At 41.4% G+C, this 18,885-nt stretch overlaps 1 protein-coding gene across 2 annotated transcripts; it reads right to left on the bottom strand.

Annotated features, from left to right (window-relative positions):
- Positions 1–3,366: 3,366 nt before the first annotated feature.
- On the bottom strand, positions 3,367–9,226 carry IGFBP1 (insulin like growth factor binding protein 1; the record flags this gene model as incomplete). 2 transcript variants are annotated; one of them, XM_079533763.1, is made up of 4 exons in its annotated part: positions 3,367–3,384; positions 4,689–4,817; positions 6,842–7,020; positions 8,848–9,226. In XM_079533763.1, the coding sequence occupies 4 exons, from the start codon at positions 9,224–9,226 to the stop codon at positions 3,367–3,369; spliced, it is 705 nt and encodes a 234-aa protein (XP_079389889.1). The 2 variants fall into 2 exon arrangements, with proteins under 2 accessions (XP_079389889.1, XP_079389888.1); XM_079533762.1 differs by lacking the exon at positions 3,367–3,384 and adding an exon at positions 3,410–3,541.
- Between the last annotated feature and the right edge of the window lie 9,659 nt (positions 9,227–18,885).

Raw genomic sequence — 18,885 nt, forward strand, 5'->3', positions numbered from 1 at the left:
ATGAACCCCCTTCCAGCCTCCCTCACCTTTCCAGCTGCCCTTACACCATAGGTCTGAAGTTCTGGAACTTGAAGGATGGGGAAATGAGGATGTTGATTAATACCCATCAGGGAGTTGTCAAGGGTGAGTCAGTCAACCAATGCCTTAAGACTGCCTTTACCAAGAATTGGGTGATGGTTGTACGATACTCCTGTCTGAGGGAAACAGGGGGCCTGATATACTGGTTGAACCCTACTTAAAATGAAGTCTGCTGCCTATCTGGTGCCCAGGTCAGCGACATTACAAAGAAGCTCCCCGGTTTGATTTGGCCCTCCAGTTATTACTTGCTTTTGGTTGTTCACATCAGCTTTGAAGAAGCTACAGAGAGGATTTTAATGGCTAAGAAAAGGGACTGTAGGGCACTGGGTGATTAGCTGAAGGAGCGGGAGCACAGGCAGTGTTTTCCTCAATCCCTTCAAAATATCGATAGCAGGGAAAAGTACTGATAGGAGCAGGAAAACCCACCTGATCAACAACACATGGCTAAGTGGCTGTTGTCATTGATGGATTTTTTTTTTTTAATTATTATTATTTTTATCGTGGAGCAGCTTATACAGCACTGGGCCTGCTGGCAACAGATAACATTCATCTGTCTCAAGGAGGGAAAAGGATTCATGGCAGGGCTCATTAAGAGGACTTTCAGCTATATTTGAAAGGGAAAGGGGATAAAAACAGACTCCATAGAGAAGAGCCTAGGGGCAGCATCCCAGGGTTGAGGGTGAGATCAGTAGCTCAGCTGAAGTACATCTACACCAGTGCACACAACATGGGCAACAGACAGGAGTACCTAGAAGCCATTGTGCAGCAAGAAAACTATGACTCTGTGGGGAGCTGGTGTAGAAGAAAACTGGCCTGGCTGAAGAGGGAGCTTTCACTGAGACCTCAGGAAAAAAAGAAAGTTTATCACCTCTGGAAGAAGGGGCAGGCAATTTGTGAAGAATACAAGGATGTTGCTAGGATATGCAGTAAGAAAATCAGAATGGAGAAACCCCAGATAGAATTGAATCTGGGGTTTAATCTGCCACAATACAAAATATACATGAAAGTATTAAAGAGCATCCAGAGGAATGCTACAAAGATGGTGAAGGTTCTAGAGGGGAAGACATTTGAGGAGTGGCTGAAATCCCTTGTTTGTTCAACTAGAGAAGAGAAGGCTGAGGTGAGACCTCATCATGACCTACAGCTCCTCAGGAGGGGGAGGCAGACACTGACCTCCTCTCTCTGATGAATAGCAATAGAATGACATTGAAACTGCAACAGAGGAGGTTCACGTTGGATATCAGGAAAAGGCTCTTCACTGAGTGGATGGTCAGGCAGCAAAACAGCCTCCCCAGGGAAGTGGTCATGGCACCGAGTTTGCCAGAGTTTAAGAAGCATCTGGACAATGCTCTCAGACATATGATCTGATATTGGGGTGGTCCTGTGTGAAGCAAGGAGTTAGACTTATTGATCCTTACAGATCCCCTCCCAATCAGGATATTCTATGATTATATAAGGAGTCAGGAGGATCCAGAAAACTATAAGCCTCAGTATTGGGGAAGGTCATAGAGCAAATCATCTTGAGCGCAATCACACAGCATGAGTGGGACAACTGGGGTGTCAGGCCTAACCAGCAGGGGTTCATGAAAGGCAAGTCATGCTTGACCAATCTGATCTCCTTCAATGACCAGGTGACTTGCCTGGTGGATGAAGGCAATGTTGTGGACAAAGTCTTTAATAAGGCCATTGTTACTATCTCCCACAGCATTCTCCTGGAGAAGCTGGCAGCTCATGGCATAGATAAATATACTCTTATCTGGATAAAAAACAGCTGGGATTGCTGGGCCCAAAAAGAGATGGTGAATGGAGTTAAATCCAGCTGGTGACTAGTCACAAGTGGTGATGTCCAGGGATAGGTATAGCCAGTCTTGTTTAATGTCTTTATTGATCATCTGGATGAGAGGATTGAGTGCACCATCACTAAATTTGAAGTTGACATGAAGCTGGGAGAAGGTGTTGATCTGCTTGAGGGTAGGAAGGCTCTACAGAGCAATCTGGATAAGTTAGATGGATGGGCAGAGGCCAGTTGTATGAGGTTGACTAGGATCAAGCGCTGGGTCTTGCACTTTGGTCAAACAATCCCATGCAACACTACTGTCTTAGGCAAAGTGTCTGAAAAGCTGTGTGGCAAAAAAGGATCTGGGGTTCATAGTGGACATGAGCCAGCAGTGTGCAGAGGTGGCAAAGGATGCCAACAGCATCCTGGCTTGTATGAGAAGTAGCAAGGTCAGCAGCACTAAGAGGCTGAACCTCAATGAGGCTGAACCTCAAGTACTGTGTTTAGTTTTAGATCCCTTGCTACAAGACGTTGAGGCCCTGGAGAGTGTCCAAAGGATGAGAAACAAAATGGATGAAGGATCTGGAACAAAAGTCTTATGAGGTGCAGATGAGAGAACTGGGATTGTTTACTCTGGAGAGCTCAGGATAGACATTATTGCTCTTTACATCTACCTCAAAGGAAATTGTAGAGGTGGAAGTTGGTCTCCCAGGTAACTTAGTTACCAGCTTCAGAAGGCCAGCACCTCTGTGCTGTACTGCAAAAAGTCAGACACTGGAGCTTTGTAGAAGAAATTATTTAATAACTCATCTTAAATAACATGATAATGTCAACATGTGAATAATTTACATTTGTGGCACAGAATATCCTGTTGTTTTGCTATATGTCCTGATATATGTGGAAAACAGAAACAAATACTGTCCCATCATGAGCTTCAGCATATAATCAAGGTTTAGACTTTCTTTTTTAAGAAACAGCTTGACATTGAAACAGAGGTGCCAAAGCAACATGATAAATAAACAAAACAAGTTTTAAATTAGTTCCAAAGCACGTTCCCTACTGAAAGCTATTTTTTAAAATTCCGTTTTACATCTATAAATACACAGTACAAAAATGCAAGTTTACAAACCATTTTTTTCCCAATAGACTTATGTCATTTGAAGTTTTAAGTAGCATCATTTCTCCAACGTAACATACATATATTTAAGGGCAATAATACTAACTATTTACATATAAAGTTATGAAGTGTTTAAGAATATAAATTAGTAAGAACGCAGACAAAAACACACTCATAAAATAAATAACCCAACAGCTTTACATATGAGAGCATTTCTGATATTATACAAACATAACATACAAGGCTGCAGGACTTGATCTTGCAGTTACTTGTATCTGTCAATTTTGCATCTAAGTAATGCCAGTACAGTAAAAAAGCCATTTTATGGAGCTGCCCGTAAGCCTGCAACTACCTTCCTGGAATGTCTCCTGCCTGAACTTGGTTCCTGATAAGTTCAAGCTCCACAGAGAACCTGTTGTAAATGAATGTGAGTAGTACTATTCTTCTGATCTGAGGTACTGTTGGCAATCAGAGTCTCCTTTCACTTCTGGGGATCCAGGAATTTTTATTCCATTTTTTGGATAGACACACCAGCACCCAGCCGACTCTCCATCCAGTGAAGTTTCACACTAGGATTATTAAGAAAGTTAATCAAAACCCAAAGTAAGCAATTGTCAGCAAAAAATTCACTACAGGATACTGCTAACAGAGGTGTTGAACAGCACTAGAACTGAAAGCTCAAGAAGTGCAGCACATGAACCCATTTTGAATACAGTGACACCTCTCTGACAGAACCTCTAACCAACACACTTGGTTAGGAAGTCTTGATTTGAGCTTAGCTACTTCAACAGCAACTACACACTTCAAACAATACGCCCAGTCCTTGCTAAGTGGTAATATAAAATAGTCATATTTTCCAGTAAGATAAACTGACGGAAAGCAGGATACGTAAGGTAGAGAGGTGAAAGCAATGGCTTGATAGGCTGACTCTTCACACACAGAGGGAAATGGGATTCTTTCTTTAGCTGGGGAGTTGAACATGTTTCTGTGTTTGCCTGGTTAGATCCCAGGTGACAATGAGTCACACGGTGGTGCCACATTCTAAAACAATGTCTTGGTGACACAGATTTATGCAAACCTATGAAATTTTTGTGTATGGCCTATGGCTACAACAGTTTGATTTAAGCTTTAGTTAATTATACAGATTTCCCTCAGTGCACTTTGTGGTGGCTTCTGTAGATATTATAATGGGTATAAGCATTATCAATAAAGTAATCTAACGGGAGTACAAATCAATATTTTTTTCAATATAATTTCAAAGGGCTAATCTTGCTTCAGAGAGTTTTGTCACTGCAAGTGTTCTTTAATGTGAGAGCTGAGATCCTTCTGTCTTCATAGTGATTATTACATATGCACTTAACAATACATGCAGTATGATGGATATCATGGATTAGCATTGGCTGTGAATATGCTAACAAACTGGATGCACGGAGTTTGACTTGGCCTGAGAAGAGACAGGGTCAAAATGTTTTAGAAAGACTTTGTGTACACCTGTTCTGTGAATAAAGGAGACTTCTGCCTCCATTTTTGTCTATGCTGAGCATGCACTCACTTTTAAGAGGACTACCATCTGTTCCCACTACTGAGTATCCTATTTTCACAACCGGTTTCCAGCAGCTGCAAACTTGTGAGCTTGGGAGCAGAGGGTTGTGAAAGAATTGTCAGTGCCAGATTAATTGCAATGCTGCTGTGAGCAGACAGGAAAAAAGTACATACCTGTTTGCTGTGGTAAAATCCATTCTTGTTACAGTTGGGTAAATAGAATTTGTAAATGTCCCCTCCACTTCTCTGCTGAGCCTTTGCCAATTTATACAGAGCTCTATTGAGCTCCTTCTGACAAGGTCCCTACAAGCAAACAAAAAGTGATCAATATAAAGCTAGCAAAAAAGCTCTAAGTATTTATTAGTCATATAATCTGCAGCATATAACACTGATTTGCATGTAGTTCCTACATGTTCCAATAGGAGTGTGGCCAGAAAACTCTAGCGTTGCACTTAGGCTTTTGTTTTTATTCTTTGAGGTATTTTCTGTCCTCAGAAACATGACAAAGTCCTTAAATTGCTACACAAGGAAACTTAACCTGCACTGAGTAAACATATTACTACTTTGAGAGTACAGTATCTCCTATTATGGGGAGCTGCAAGCTAGAAGGCTTGTGTACGTGAGGCTGGCCATGTTTTGTGGGTTGCCATGGTCCTGTGTTCTGTTGATGTACAGAGAATAGGTGCAAGACATATATAGACAGTGTGAGAACAAACATCTGAATGTTATCTTTTGTGTAACACATGGCTGTTACCAGATCAGAGTGCAGAGCACTGCAGTGACTCTGAGACTCAGACCCAAAGTCCCTCAGACTGGGACTGAAGATCTGTTTGCATCATTAACTATGTTCACTATTTTCTTGCTTCTTTTTTCTTTTTCTTTTTCTTTTTCTTTTTCTTTTTCTTTTTCTTTTTCTTTTTCTTTTTCTTTTTCTTTTTCTTTTTCTTTTTCTTTTTCTTTTTCTTTTTCTTTTTCTTTTTCTTTTTCTTTTTCTTTTTCTTTTTCTTTTTCTTTTTCTTTTTCTTTCTCTTTTTCTTCTTCTTTTTCTTTTCTTTTTCTTTTTTCTTTTTCTTTTTCTTTTTCTTTTTCTTTTTCTTTTTCTTTTTCTTTTTCTTTTTCTTTTTCTTTTCTTTTTCTTTTTTCTTTTTCTTTCTCTTTTTCTTCTTCTTTTTCTTTTCTTTTTCTTTTTTCTTTTTCTTTTTCTTTTTCTTTTTCTTTTTCTTTTTCTTTTTCTTTTTCTTTTTCTTTTTCTTTTTCTTTTTCTTTTTCTTTTTCTTTTTCTTTTTCTTTTTCTTTTTCTTTTCTTTTTCTTTTTTCTTTTTCTTTTTCTTTTTCTTTTTCTTTTTCTTTTTCTTTTTCTTTTTTTTTTTTTTTTTTTTTTTTAAGTCACTGCATTATGACTACTGCATTGACTGAACAAATATTTTTCCTTGGGAATGAAATAATTTCATCCTCTTCTTTTTCAATACCTCCCCTCACATAAACTGTTCTGTTCGAATCAGTGGGCTTTTCTGTTGCTCTGGGTCAGAAAGTAAAGGTTTAGGAGACAGAATTGTAGCCAATAGCCCTCAATATATAGTAGTGCAAACTAAATGAGTGCTTCTGCTCTGGATGTGCAGAGGGATTTTTTAGTTTTTTGATTGTTTGTTTGTTTCCCTCCATTCTGTTTGTGAATATTACGAAAATAGGATTCTGTTGTGCATATATATAATTCAACGCCACACCGCATGGTTAAGCACGCTGCCTGGGACTGCATTAAATGTGGTTCTCTGGTGCCATCAAGTGCCCACTGCTCACTGCTGCTTTACAGTATTGAAGGTAAAAGTGTACTTTAATTGCTGAGCTTTCTGTCTTTTCGCGTGCATCTATTTGCTGGTGAACAGAAAGAAATATGTTTTGTTTTGTATTGGTGTTTCATCAATATTTGTACATAATTACTCCTTTTTATTTCACCGATCAATAGACAAACCACAAAAGCCTTTTATTTTTCTAACTAAAACAAGAAAGAAGTCTAAGATTGTAGTATGGGTTTCCAGAAATTAAGGAACCATGCAATCATCAGAGCAAGATTCAACCTCTGCAAGGACTCTGTATAGAACATATCTGATGCCCACCTATTTTTACAGTTACTACAATTCTGCATGTTTCTCAAGCATCTTAGGAAAGCATTTCTAGAGAAGTCTGTTTGCTGGCTACCCAAAATAACAGCCGCTTGATGTTGGGGATAGAACTGCTATTAGAGTTCCATGCACACTTTCATTTTGTAGTCAGAATCAGTAGCATCTACTGAAATGGTCTCTGAAAGGCTTGCAAAAAAACCCACTCACCTGTTCTTTCCATTTCTTGAGTTCAAATGTTCTCTTTGCTTTCATGTTTTCATATACAGTGATGAAATTCCAAGGGTTGGATTTGTCCTGGCTTATGGGAAACATCAACTGATAGCTCAGCATCTGATCCTGTGTCATTTCAGAGCTTTCTAAAGGTATATCCTCAGGCTCGGTGGAATCTGGAAAGGAATTTTATTAAGGTGAATATCTACAGTGACCTTTAACACTTATTTCTCCAAAGGAAAAAGGTTAAAAAAGAAAAGAAAGAGGAAGACCTCACACACTCTCACCCCCCCTCCCCCCCCCCCACTCCCCTAAATCCCCAGAAAAAATGTAATACCTCCAACAGATCCACTTCAGCTGGAGAAGAAATAACTTACATTAAGCCTTTTGTTGTAAAGTCACATTCTGGCATGGAGAAATGGTTCCAAACTTAAAGAGGGTAGATGTAGGTTGGATATAAGGAAAAGGCTTTTAGAGTAGGGTGGTGAGGCACTGGAATAGGTTGCCCAGAGATGTGGTGGAAGTCCTGTCCCTGGAGACACTCAAGGTGAGGCTGGACCAGGCCCTGAGCAACCTGATCTAGTTGTGGATGTCCCTGTTCACTGTAGGGGAATTGGACTAGGTGACCTATAAAGGTCCCTTCCAATCTAAGGATTCTGTGGTTCTATGATTTGGAATCACTCCACTCCTAAAGATTGAGCTGCAGACACTGTCAGAAATGAAAAATCTTTCTTGACCACAGTGGGTTGTAGCTGCTTTGCTAGATGCAGAAAGTCTTGAGAGAGCCTTTTTTTTTTTTTTTTTTTTTTTTTTAAATCAGTATGTGTTTCAATTTTTACTTAGGAGGTGATTTGGTCCAGACTTGAATTCATGGTATCCTGTAGTTTGTTCTGCAGCTTGCCTCACATTTAACAATGGGTAGCAATTCACAGGAGTTGGCAGATGCACACCTTGGCCTGCAGTGAATTGAATAGTCAGGGAATGGAAGAAACTTTGTATTTGCCTGAGCATGGCCCCTATGCCTGTACCTAAGTTAGAGACTGTGAAATCTCTGCTCTTTTGCTAAGAGCAAAAGAAGCTTTTAGCAATTGCAAGAACTCATAATGTTTGACGTGTATAAACTTGTTGTATCAGGGCAATTAATCATACAGTCACCAAAAATAACCCCTCCTTTTTTTTCCTCCTTTTGATGCTGCTCAGGGGAAAAAAAATGAAGATTAATCTATAATAATAAAGAATGAGATTGTTATACCTTCCTAAGTGATGGAATCTTAAGCACTCAGTTTACTACGGTATAATCTCAGTTTATTTCCACTAATGGTAAATACTATTTTGATTCAACCATGACTGCTTTTCATATGTTACTGTGTTTCACATAACTGTGTTTCATATGTTCATATGAGTTACCTTACCATCACTACATGAACACAGCTGCAGAGATGGCAAAAAATGATAATAAATAGTAATGTAATGAAATAACACTGAAGAAGTTCTTGGTCAGCATTTAAAGTAAGATGCTTGATATGTCTTTAAGCTCAAAGACAAATGAATAATGCACTATTTAAGATAAATTTCATTCTTAAAATGAATCCAAACACAAAATTTGCTTAGGTATTTTCATTCTCTCTCAAGACTTTTGGAGGTGTCCATTGATAAAGTCGTGAAAACATTTGACCTACTCTAGTTACTGTTTTATTACAACAGGAAAACAACCTACAGTTCCACAAACCTTACTGTGAATAGTCTGCATCTTGCCTTTGCTTCAGTGGTTTTCACTTGCCACCTGGGGCATAAAAGCCTTCTCTGAACATCTCCTGGATCTGCAACAGGATGCTTCACCTCACACCCATCTGAGCACATTCTCCTTGAAAATCTGCATTTCCTATGTTTCAAACGCGTGCATAACTTTGTCCATCCTCCCAACCTCCCGTCTCCCTGTTCCCGCAGCAGACCCGTCAGTTCCCAGCCCACCCGCACGGAGCGCGGTCGCGATCGGTCCCTACCTGCCGGCTCAGCTGAGCGCGTCCCTCCAGCTTCGCTGGCGGGCAGACACTTTCCTTGACCCTGGATGAGGGCAGAGAGCGGCCGGGTCACCCCCGACGGGATGCGGCAGCGGAGACCGTGGCGACAGCGAGTTGTGTAGACCCCGCACGACTGGCCCGGCCCGAGGGCGCAGGTCTGGCAACAGCCGCAGCCGGGCTGCCGAGCCGTCTCCGGGCAGCCGGGCTCGACGGGCGGGCAGAGGGCCAGCTTCTCCTGCGTGCACGGCGCACAGTGCAGGGGCTGCGGGGATGCAGCGGCTACGAGGCGAGGACCCAGCAGCGCCGGCAGCAGCAGGGGCGGCAGCCAGCAGCGGCTCAGCAGGGACCGCAGGCAGTTCATGTCGCTGCTGAGGGACCGCACCTTAGCGGCGTGGGGAGCTGGAGGCAGGGTGCATACGTACATCCTGCTAGCCCGAGCCATTTATGCAGCCATTTGTCTGGCTATTAATCTTTAACCTCGAGTTAACTATTATCTGAACTAGAGAAACGTCATTTCACTGAAGGTTCAAGTTCCTGACCGCTATTCTCCTCCCCTTTCACTTTCCTCCTTTAATTATTTTTCTTCCAGACGTGCAGGATTGCCTTTATTTCCTAACCCCATCTCTCTTCCCTACCATAGTTATCAGGGAAAAAAAGCTGTGGAGGGGAAACTGGCAGAGAGTAACAAATGAGTGGGTGCATCCCTTTCCTCTTTGCCCGTCAGAAATGCCTCCCATTTTTGGCATACGGGGGTCTCCCACCTCTGGATTCACTTTTGCTGCTGCTGCTGGCATGGGAGAAATATCAATCTGCATAATAGGCACTTGACAGAAACCAGTGTTTGTCCAAGAACCCAGAGACAAACGAGATAGCTCTGCTTTTCTGACTGTCATGTTAGCCTCTTCATCTACTCGTATTTCACCTTAAAACAATCTTTCTCTTTTTTCCTTTGCATACAGAAGTTGTCACTATAATGAAAGCAAAAGCATTCAGCCTTCACTGTACTGAGCAGATAAATCCTAGTATTTGCAGTATGTATTGAGCTTGAAACATCAAATTCCACTGTCAAATTACCTAAAGTAGCATGATTTTTGGTTGTGTGAGGGTTTTTGTTTTTGTTTTTGCTGTGGTTTTTTATTATTTTCTTTTTCTGTGTGTGCATGTGTGAAGATGTGTCGTTAGTGTGAAAGTGAAGCAGAATTGTAGTGTTGTTTCGTGTTTTATTATTCACTTTAGTTTCTATATTATTGAAGCCAGAGTTTTCATTTATAATTTAGTATTTACTGCATTTTTAACTCCCTAACATCTTAATTCAGTTCTTGCATTATTCATATTGGTTACAGACTTTCATGACTTAGAGACTTTTTCACTTTACTACTGCTTCTTCTATTGGTTTTCTTTTTAAAATTTTCAGGCACTCAATGGAAAGTTAAAAAAAAGAAATCACCATACACAAAAGGTAGCAGCTCTCAAAACTCACTTGCATTTTTAAGCATACTGAACAAAACATTTTAAAAGAATTCTTTGGATTTCACATGTCTGTGAGTGAGAGTAGGCTCTGTCTGAAACCCCAGTGCATGACAACTTGTGCAGAAAAATTCAGCAATTAGGCTTTCCAAGCTCTAATGATTATTTTCCCTTTTTTAATTTTTTTATTTTTTTCATGTGTATCTGTAATGGAAAATGATGATTCTTCTATCAGTGTGTGAGGTGAAAATATATATAAAAATATATTTTCTCCCTCCTTCAAAGAGAAAAAAAAATAGGCAAAACAAAGTCCCTTGCACTAAGGACCATATATATATATGTGTGAAATGTAGAACCATCTGAAAAATACAGAGACCCGAATATCTCATATGCATCTGTAAATGCATATGCATGCATTTGCTCACTTGTCTACAGGGGATGCTCCGAAAGTAATGCCTCCTATTTCATTATATTGACCCATGACATCAGAAGTGGATGTTGGTAGTATGGCAGTAGAGGCTGAATCTTCCACTGATTTTTTGTTAAATTTTGTTTCTATGCAACATAAGGAAGCAGAGAGGCAGTCTGACAAAATGGTGTCTGACATGGAAGCGCATATGAAGCAAAGGTATATAATTGAATTGTTCTTTGCAGAAAAAAAATGAAACCCATTGACATTCATTGACACTTTATTGAGACCAAACAGTGAATATTCACACAATGAGGCAGAGAGGGGCTCATTTCAGCAGTGGTGATAGTGCCAGTGCTAATAGATCACCATAGTTGGTGTGCAGGCTCTTGTTTATCATTGGTGAAAATGCACAGCTAATAGTGGTGACTATGTTATCAAGTAGTATCATTTTATTCTTTATATCTACTGTAGTTTCTTTGGAGCAACCTGCTTATACATGTCTCTGCTCTTTTGAGAGTCTTCATTGAAACAAAATGCAGGATCAGACTTCTACCGACTGCCTTACGTAGGCTTACTTCCGATAAAATGACTGCTCCAGAGTGACTGCCTTCCTTGCATTTTTCCTTCCTTTGCTTTTAAAAAGAAAACATGAACTGAGAAGAAATTGCTCCTAGTGATACATATAAAGCACATTCTTTAAAACTTTTGTTGTTGTTGTAGTTGTTTTAAACACATTACCACATCACCATCATTTTTCCTTCACTGGATAAAGAGAGGAGCATAGTACTTCAGTCCTTGTCTGAAGTACAGGACTACATCACAAAATTTTCACTAGTTTGAATGGCAGTTCTTCTTTGGAAGGTACAGTTGCGGTTTTGGTCATAATTCTCACAGAATCAATTGGATTGGAAGGGACCTTTAAGATCACCTGGTTCCAATCCCCACTATAGGCATGGACACCTCCCTCTAGATCAGCTTGCTCAAAACCCCATCCAGCCTGGCCTTGAAATGCTTCCAGGGAGGGGGCATCCACAGTCCCTCTGGGCAACCTGTCCCAGTGTCTCCCACCCTCACAGTAAAGAATTTCTTCTTAGTATCTAGTCAAAACCTACCCTCTTTCAGCTTAAAGCCATTTCCCCTCCTCCTGTTGCTACCTGCCCTTATAAAAGGTTCCTCCCCAGCTTTCCTGTGGGCCCTTTCAGGTACTGAAATGCTGCTATAAGGTCCCCCTGGAGCCTTCTCTTCTCTAAGCTGAAGAGCACAATCACTCTCAGCTTGTCATCTGGGGGCAGGTGCTCCAGCCCTCTGAGCATCTTCATGGCCTCCTCTGGACTTGCTCCAACAGCTCCATGTCCTCCTTGTGTTGGGGGCCCCAGAACTGGACACACTACTCCAAGTGGGGTCTCACCAGAGCAGAGGAGCAGAATCACCTCCCTCGACCTGTGGTCATGCTTCTTTGATGCAACCCAGGATATGATTGGACTTCTGGACTGCAAGCATACACCTCTGGCTCATATTGAGTCTTTCATCAACCGGCACCTTCAAATCCTTCTCCTCAGAGCTGCTCTCAAGCCATTCTCTGCACAACCTGTGTCCGTGCTCAGGATGGCCCTGACCCAGATGCAGGACCTCGACTTGTCCTTGTTGGACTTGATGAGGTTGGCATGGACATGTTTGACAGGTAGGCCCAGGTTTCTCTGGATGGTATCCCTTCCCTCTAGTGTGCCAAGTGCACCACTCAGCTTGGTGTTGTCTGCAAACTTGCTGAGGGTGAACTTGATCCCACTGTCCATGCTGCCAACAAAGCTATTAAATGGTGCCTGTCATAGCACACATCCCTGAGGAACACCACTCATCACCTGTCTCCACTTGGACATTGAGCCCAACTTCCCTCCAGGGCTTTATCCCATGTGACCCTGTCAAGCAGTTCCCTGAAGAGTTCAGTCTGCTCTCTTGAAGTCCAGAGTACCAAGCTTGCTGTGCACCATCTTTGATGCTCTAAGGGTCTTGACCTCCTCCATTTTGTGTCAGTGCAGTCAAGACTGCCCTTGAGCTTCACATTACTCAAAAGCCACTTTCAATGGTGAGCACAAGGTCCAGCATAGCACTTTTTCTTGTGTGTTCCTTTACCACCTGGAAGATGAAATTATCACCAACACATTCCAGGAATCTCTACAATTTCTGGTGCCCTACTATGTTGTCCCTCCAACAGATATCAGGGTGGTTGAAGTTCCCCATGAGTACCATGTTTTGCAAATGTGAAGCTTCTCCTATCTGTTTATAGAGGGCCTCATCCACTGGGTCTTCCTGATCAGGCAGTCTGTAGCAGATTCCCACTACAATGACTTCTTCCTCTGCCTTCCCTTTCTCTTTAACCCTAGCCCATAAACTCTGTCAGCTCCTCTTCTATATCCAAGTGTAGTTCCAAAGACTCCAGCTGGATGTTGATGTAGAGGGCAACACCCCCTCCCTTCTATCCCTGCCTGTTTTTCCTAAAGAATTTATAGTCATCTATTTCTACATTCCAGTCATGAGAGCCATCCCACCACATCTCAGTGATACCAGTGACATCATAGCACTTTGGGCACACACATGCCTGCAGCTCTTCCTGCTTGTTCTCCATGCATCAGTGTATCAATGTATTTGTATCATGTATCAGGCATTTGAGTTGGGCTCCCATTGAGGCTGATTCACCAACTGGAGTTCCCTTATTCTGTACTTTAGGTGCTGTCTTACTGGCCTGTGATCCAACTCAGAAGCTCCCTCAGAAGACCAGATTTCCCAAACAAGTTCCATGACATAAATAGCCAAAGCCCTGTTCATGATACCACTCCCTTAACCATGAATTCATTTTCTTAATTCTATCAGTCATTTTCCTCCCCACTCCCCTAACTGAGAGGATTGAGCACTATCTGTGCTCCTTAGCCCTTCACTGCTGCTTCCAGCTCCTTGTAGTCCCTCTTGACATTCTCCAGGTTGCTAACAGCTGTGCCGCTGGTGCCTACATGAAACAGCAGCAGTGGGTAGTAAGTAGTCCATGGGATGTACAAGGTCTGGCAGCCTCTCTGTCACATCCTTGATGCAGGCTCCTGGCAAGCAGCAGACCTCTCTAGATAGCAGGTCAGGACAACAAATGGGTGCCCCTGTACCCCTCAGAAGATAATCACACATCACTATCACCTGGCACTTTTTCTTAGCTGCAGTAGCTGCTACGTAATGGGGAACAGTCTGACTGTCTCGCTCAGCTCTGATGACATACCTGTTAGAGTTTCTTGCTCCTTCTCAGTCTGCAGAACCACAAAGCAATTCTGCAGAGGCACCTCTCAATTTGGGGCAGGCTTGTTCCTCCTGTTAGTCTTTCTTGTGGCAATATGCCATTTCTCATTACTCTTGCCTTCCCCTCCAACTGGATGTGCCAATGGAGAAGTTTGGGGCTGTTTGGCCCTGGACTGTGGATTCAATGCAGACCGCATGTGAATCTGGTTGTCTTCTTCTAGCTCTGCCTCCCTGATAGCATACAGCTTTTTGACTGTCTCCTGCAGCTCAGCCACCTGTTGCAGGAGGTCCTGCACCTGGGCACATCTTACATAGGCGAGTTTGCCTCTCACCTCTGCTCCTGGAGCAAGGTCCAGGCACTTTCCACACATCAGGATCTGCACAGCTGCTTCTTCCTTTAGCAGCTCTGAGTGGAGGCACTGATTGTGTCCAGGGTAGGTTGTGCACACTCCCCTGCCAGAGCTACAGCCTTAGCTTGGCATCACGTGCTCAACATTCTGCTTTGAGGGTTGGCTGGAGTGATGCTAGCTATAGGATCACTTCGCTTTCTTGGTATTTCTCTGGCAAAAGAAACCCCCCAAACCCCCTTGTACCTCGAGATCAGTTGCTGCAGATCTGGCTTGGCTGGCTCTGAAGCAGCTGCTCTTGACTCATTGAGTTGAGATTTTTCATTGTTGTGAGAAGGCTGGCAGTATCTGAACTGCCCAGGCAACTGCTAGCAGCCTTCTTGAAGAAAGATTTTCTTCTGCTTACCTTGTAATGATAAATAAACAAACCGAAAAACCTTACAGATTATAAAACATTTTGAGGGTGTTCATTTTGCTTCTTTTATGGTTGCAGGTCACTCTATATGGTGGCCTTGCCTTTCTTTTTTAACTTGCTATCCTCTCTATGATAAAAAAGGAAATCTAGGACTCTGCTTAAAACAAAATTTGTAAAGTAGTGACATGAATCCTAAGCAAGGGTTTCTTTTCCACGAAGCATTTCCCAGTTGTTTCTCAATAATTCTTAACCAATGATCTCATTTCTCATGTTAAATAAAGCTTGTGAGCTTTTTTCCCTTACAATTGCATGAAATTTCTCATAGAAGATGAAGTTATATACAGATATATGCAAGAGATCTTTATCCTCTGATCACAAAAAATTCTATTGACTTGCCAAGTAAATTCCTGCTGGGACTGCTTCACTGGCGTGTCAAAAATGCTTAAAAAAAAAAAAAAAAAAAAAAAAAGTGGAATATCCCCATAATTTTCCTTTAAGTAAGAAAGAAACTGATCCCAAATTGTAAGGTTAATATCAAAAACTATTATGCAATATATGAACATACACACATGCACATATGCATGGCATCTAGCATATGAAGACAAACAGCTGTGAAACAAATGCAAAAAATCTACTGTCCCTGTCATTTGTCCCCTGCCAAATATGCTTTATGTCATCTCTACGGATTTTAGTACTTTTTTATTCATGTCATTTGTAGTGCTTTGGTTACTGATGAACCCTGAAGACAAGGAGGTGCTCAAAATTTGTTTTGTACAGATATTCTGTAACTTTTGCAGAGTGACCTTGTATTTTTTTCTCAGCAATTAATTCTTCTAGAATATAGAAAATATTTAAGAAAAACCTCAATTAATTAGTGCAGAGAAGAAAAGTGAGACTCTAGCTGGAAAAGCATTTCTGTGTCAAATTATGGTTAAACAGGATCAAAAAAGAGAGAAGAAAAAGAGGAAAAATCATTCCTAATGCATTAAAGCATTTGGGCATCAAATACAGCAAATAAAGTGTCTTGTTTCCAATGCTGTATGTGCACAGACCGGTCAGATCACTATTTTCCAGAAGTCCTGATCTCTGCTGGTAAGAAAGGTTACAGAGCAGTCTGTTAATCTTTGTGCCATGGTCTTGTTGCTCCCATCTAGGGATGGCTCAGAGAAGAGTTTTCCCTTCTAGAGAAATAGTCCAGACACAATGCCAAGCTGAAACCGCTCTGGGAAGTATGAATTTCTGTGTGGACTGTTAATATAAAAATTTGGTTTCACTCCAACTACTCCTGTCAACAGTGCTAAACCTTGGTAGGGATATCCCTAGTACCACCCATGGAAATGAAGGTTTTTCAGTGCCTACCAGAGTAGGATGTATCTTAGCAGGAACTTCAAAATATTTAACTTATCCTGTTTAGCATTGCCTCCTGAAACCTAAACCAGCATCAGCTGTTTAAACCTCTTTGCATGTTTCTGTTCAGTACGTATCAGCCAGACAGATAGAAACTAACGGTGCTGTTCTTTCATCTTTTTATCCTTTCTATAATTTTAATAAAAATAAGACTTAGTCATAAGATCTAAATCGTAGTAAGACCTGAGGTCCATTTTCTCTGAGTGTACTGTGATGTGGGAAAATGAAGCTTGTGGATGAACTTGCCTGAACTATTCTTGCTGCAAACAGCAGTCTGAAAGTCCCAGCAAGAGGGCAAGAGAGATGTTCCAGACACCAAAATGATAAAATGTTAGACGAGGAGCATATTTCCTTGGATCATTTACAATTGGCTTCCACACTCAGGCAGTTCACCCCTATACTGCTTGTTGACAAACAAACAAACAAACAAACAAAAACACAAAAGAAAGTAAAAAAAAAAACAACAACTTTGCTCAGCTGCTTTTGTCTCTGCTTTTTGTCCCAGGGTATTTCTGGTTTCAGAAATATCATTGTTATTCATCATTATTATTAATATTTTTGCTAAAGTCAGTAAGAATACCTTTCAGGTTTCAAGCCTCTATTGTTTTGTTAGAGCATGAGGGACAGGACTTCAGGACTTCACTGAGTTCTGCAGATAGCTCAAGGCTCTCACTAAACACCAAATCTAGGTAAGCTGCTGTGAGGATTCAGGGCTACCTCAGCTATTTAAACATTATAACCATTGAATTAATGTCTGATAGCTAGAAAGACTGAAAGACTTTGACGCCTCAGTGCAACCTTAATCTATGTGTATTTACAGTTTCAAGCTCTTTTCAGGGGATCAGCAGTGAAGTTCATGCTGCCATAGGAACAAGGAAGCACAGAGATGGTAGCCTTTGTTTGGAATCCCTGAAGCTTTCAGTGAGGGGACCAATACTTGCTGACCTCACAGAAAAGAAGGTTGGAGCAGGTTCAGAGAAGGATTCCAGCGACCACAGAGATGATCTGAAGGCTGGAGCACTTCTCCTATGAGGAAAGGTTGAGGGAGTTGGAATAGTTTCATTTCAAGAAGAGAGGGCATCAAGAAAACCTCATTGTGATCTTCCAATACATGAAAGGGTCTTAAAGGCAGGAAGGGTACTGATCTTTTATGCAGGTAGATAGTGATAGGATAAGGGGAAATATATTTAAACTGAAAGTGGGGTGCTTTAGGGTAGATGTTAGAAAGAAATTCTTCAGTTAGGGAGTGGTGAGGCACTGGAACAGGCTGCCCAGAGAAGTTGTGGATGCCCCATCCATACAGGTGTTCAAAGCCAGGCTTGATAACCCTGTCCAAAGCAGGGGGTTGGAACTAGGTTATTTAAGATCCTTTCCAAACCAAGCCATTCTGTGATTCTAAGATGATCTTGCATATTTCTGCAGTCTATCTCCTTGGGGTTGGAAGCTAGCTTAGCTTCTTCCTCTTGCAGGGTCTTAAGACAAAGCTATTGGTCTGACCGTGACACTGCATGATATTACTCATCAGTCTCTCTCTGATTTCTGAATACTATGCTGCTGGTGACTTCCTCACACCTTCCTCACTTCCTCCTGGCCACCAAAAGCATTTCTGAGCTGGGCACACTTGCATGCATGACACGCTCTGCCATGCTCTGTTTGCCAGTCTTATTTGCTGTGCTCCTGGTCCCTTGCACCCACCTAAAGTCTACTTCGCATGAACACTATAACAAAGAGCCAGTTTGATTCAGTTGCATACTGTATGGGGTTCTCGTGACAGGAAAGCATACCTTGAAATCTTTTACCTAGGCATTTTCTAAACTTTTCACATCCAGTTCTTCTCCCAATAAATTTGTTGGCAGTGCTGCCTGCACTTTTTTCCCCCTGATATCTAAATCTATGTTATGGTTTTCATATCAGAAAATTTGAGTATTCTGGTTCTAGGAAGAGACTCTTTGTTTTTCTATCTTAAGGGTATAAGGTATTTCTTTTCTTGTTGCTAGATTTTCCTCTGTAGGAGAAACTGTAAGTTTTGGAAGGTTTACAGTATCTGTCAGTGGAAGATTATCACCACAGGAGACAAATCTGCAAGGAGATGAGGAGGTGAAAGTATAAGGCAGTCAGAAGAGGACATGGAGAGCTAGGAAAGGACAAAAGGATGAAATGGAGGACAACAGAGATGATTCAAAATGCAACAAAGTTAAGAAGCAGCAAGGAAAGATCCTTCCATCCCTCCTTCCTTCTTTCCTTCTTTCTTTCTTTCCTTCTTTCTTCTTTCCTTCTTTCTTTCATCCTAGGGGTAACAAAGGACGTTTAAATTCATTCCTCTTTTCATTTTTAAAAAATAAATATGAATTTAAAGAAAACTAATAACATTCCTTAGATGCAAGACAGTGAGTCACTGAACTATGATGAAAATTTAACCTTCTTTTCTAATAAATGCTTAGACAAAGTAGAACAGCTTTGAAAGGTGACACTTAAAAGCTGTGACTGCAAAGTAAGCCTAGAGATGGCGATTACTGGCTTGTGACCTCAGGCTCTTCAATTTCAAAGTTCTGTTTCAAGGGAGAAGGGGATTTGAAATGTTTTGTCATACTTCCTAGAGTTTTACCTTGAGCCCTGCTGAAGCTAAAGGCAGATGGTTATATGTACTCCCTGGCTGATGTCTTCTACAAATCTCCTTTGTACTTATTTCAGGGTGG

The sequence above is a fragment of the Tetrao urogallus genome, assembly GCF_951394365.1.
Source record: "Tetrao urogallus genome assembly, chromosome: 3".
NCBI lineage: Eukaryota > Metazoa > Chordata > Aves > Galliformes > Phasianidae > Tetrao > Tetrao urogallus.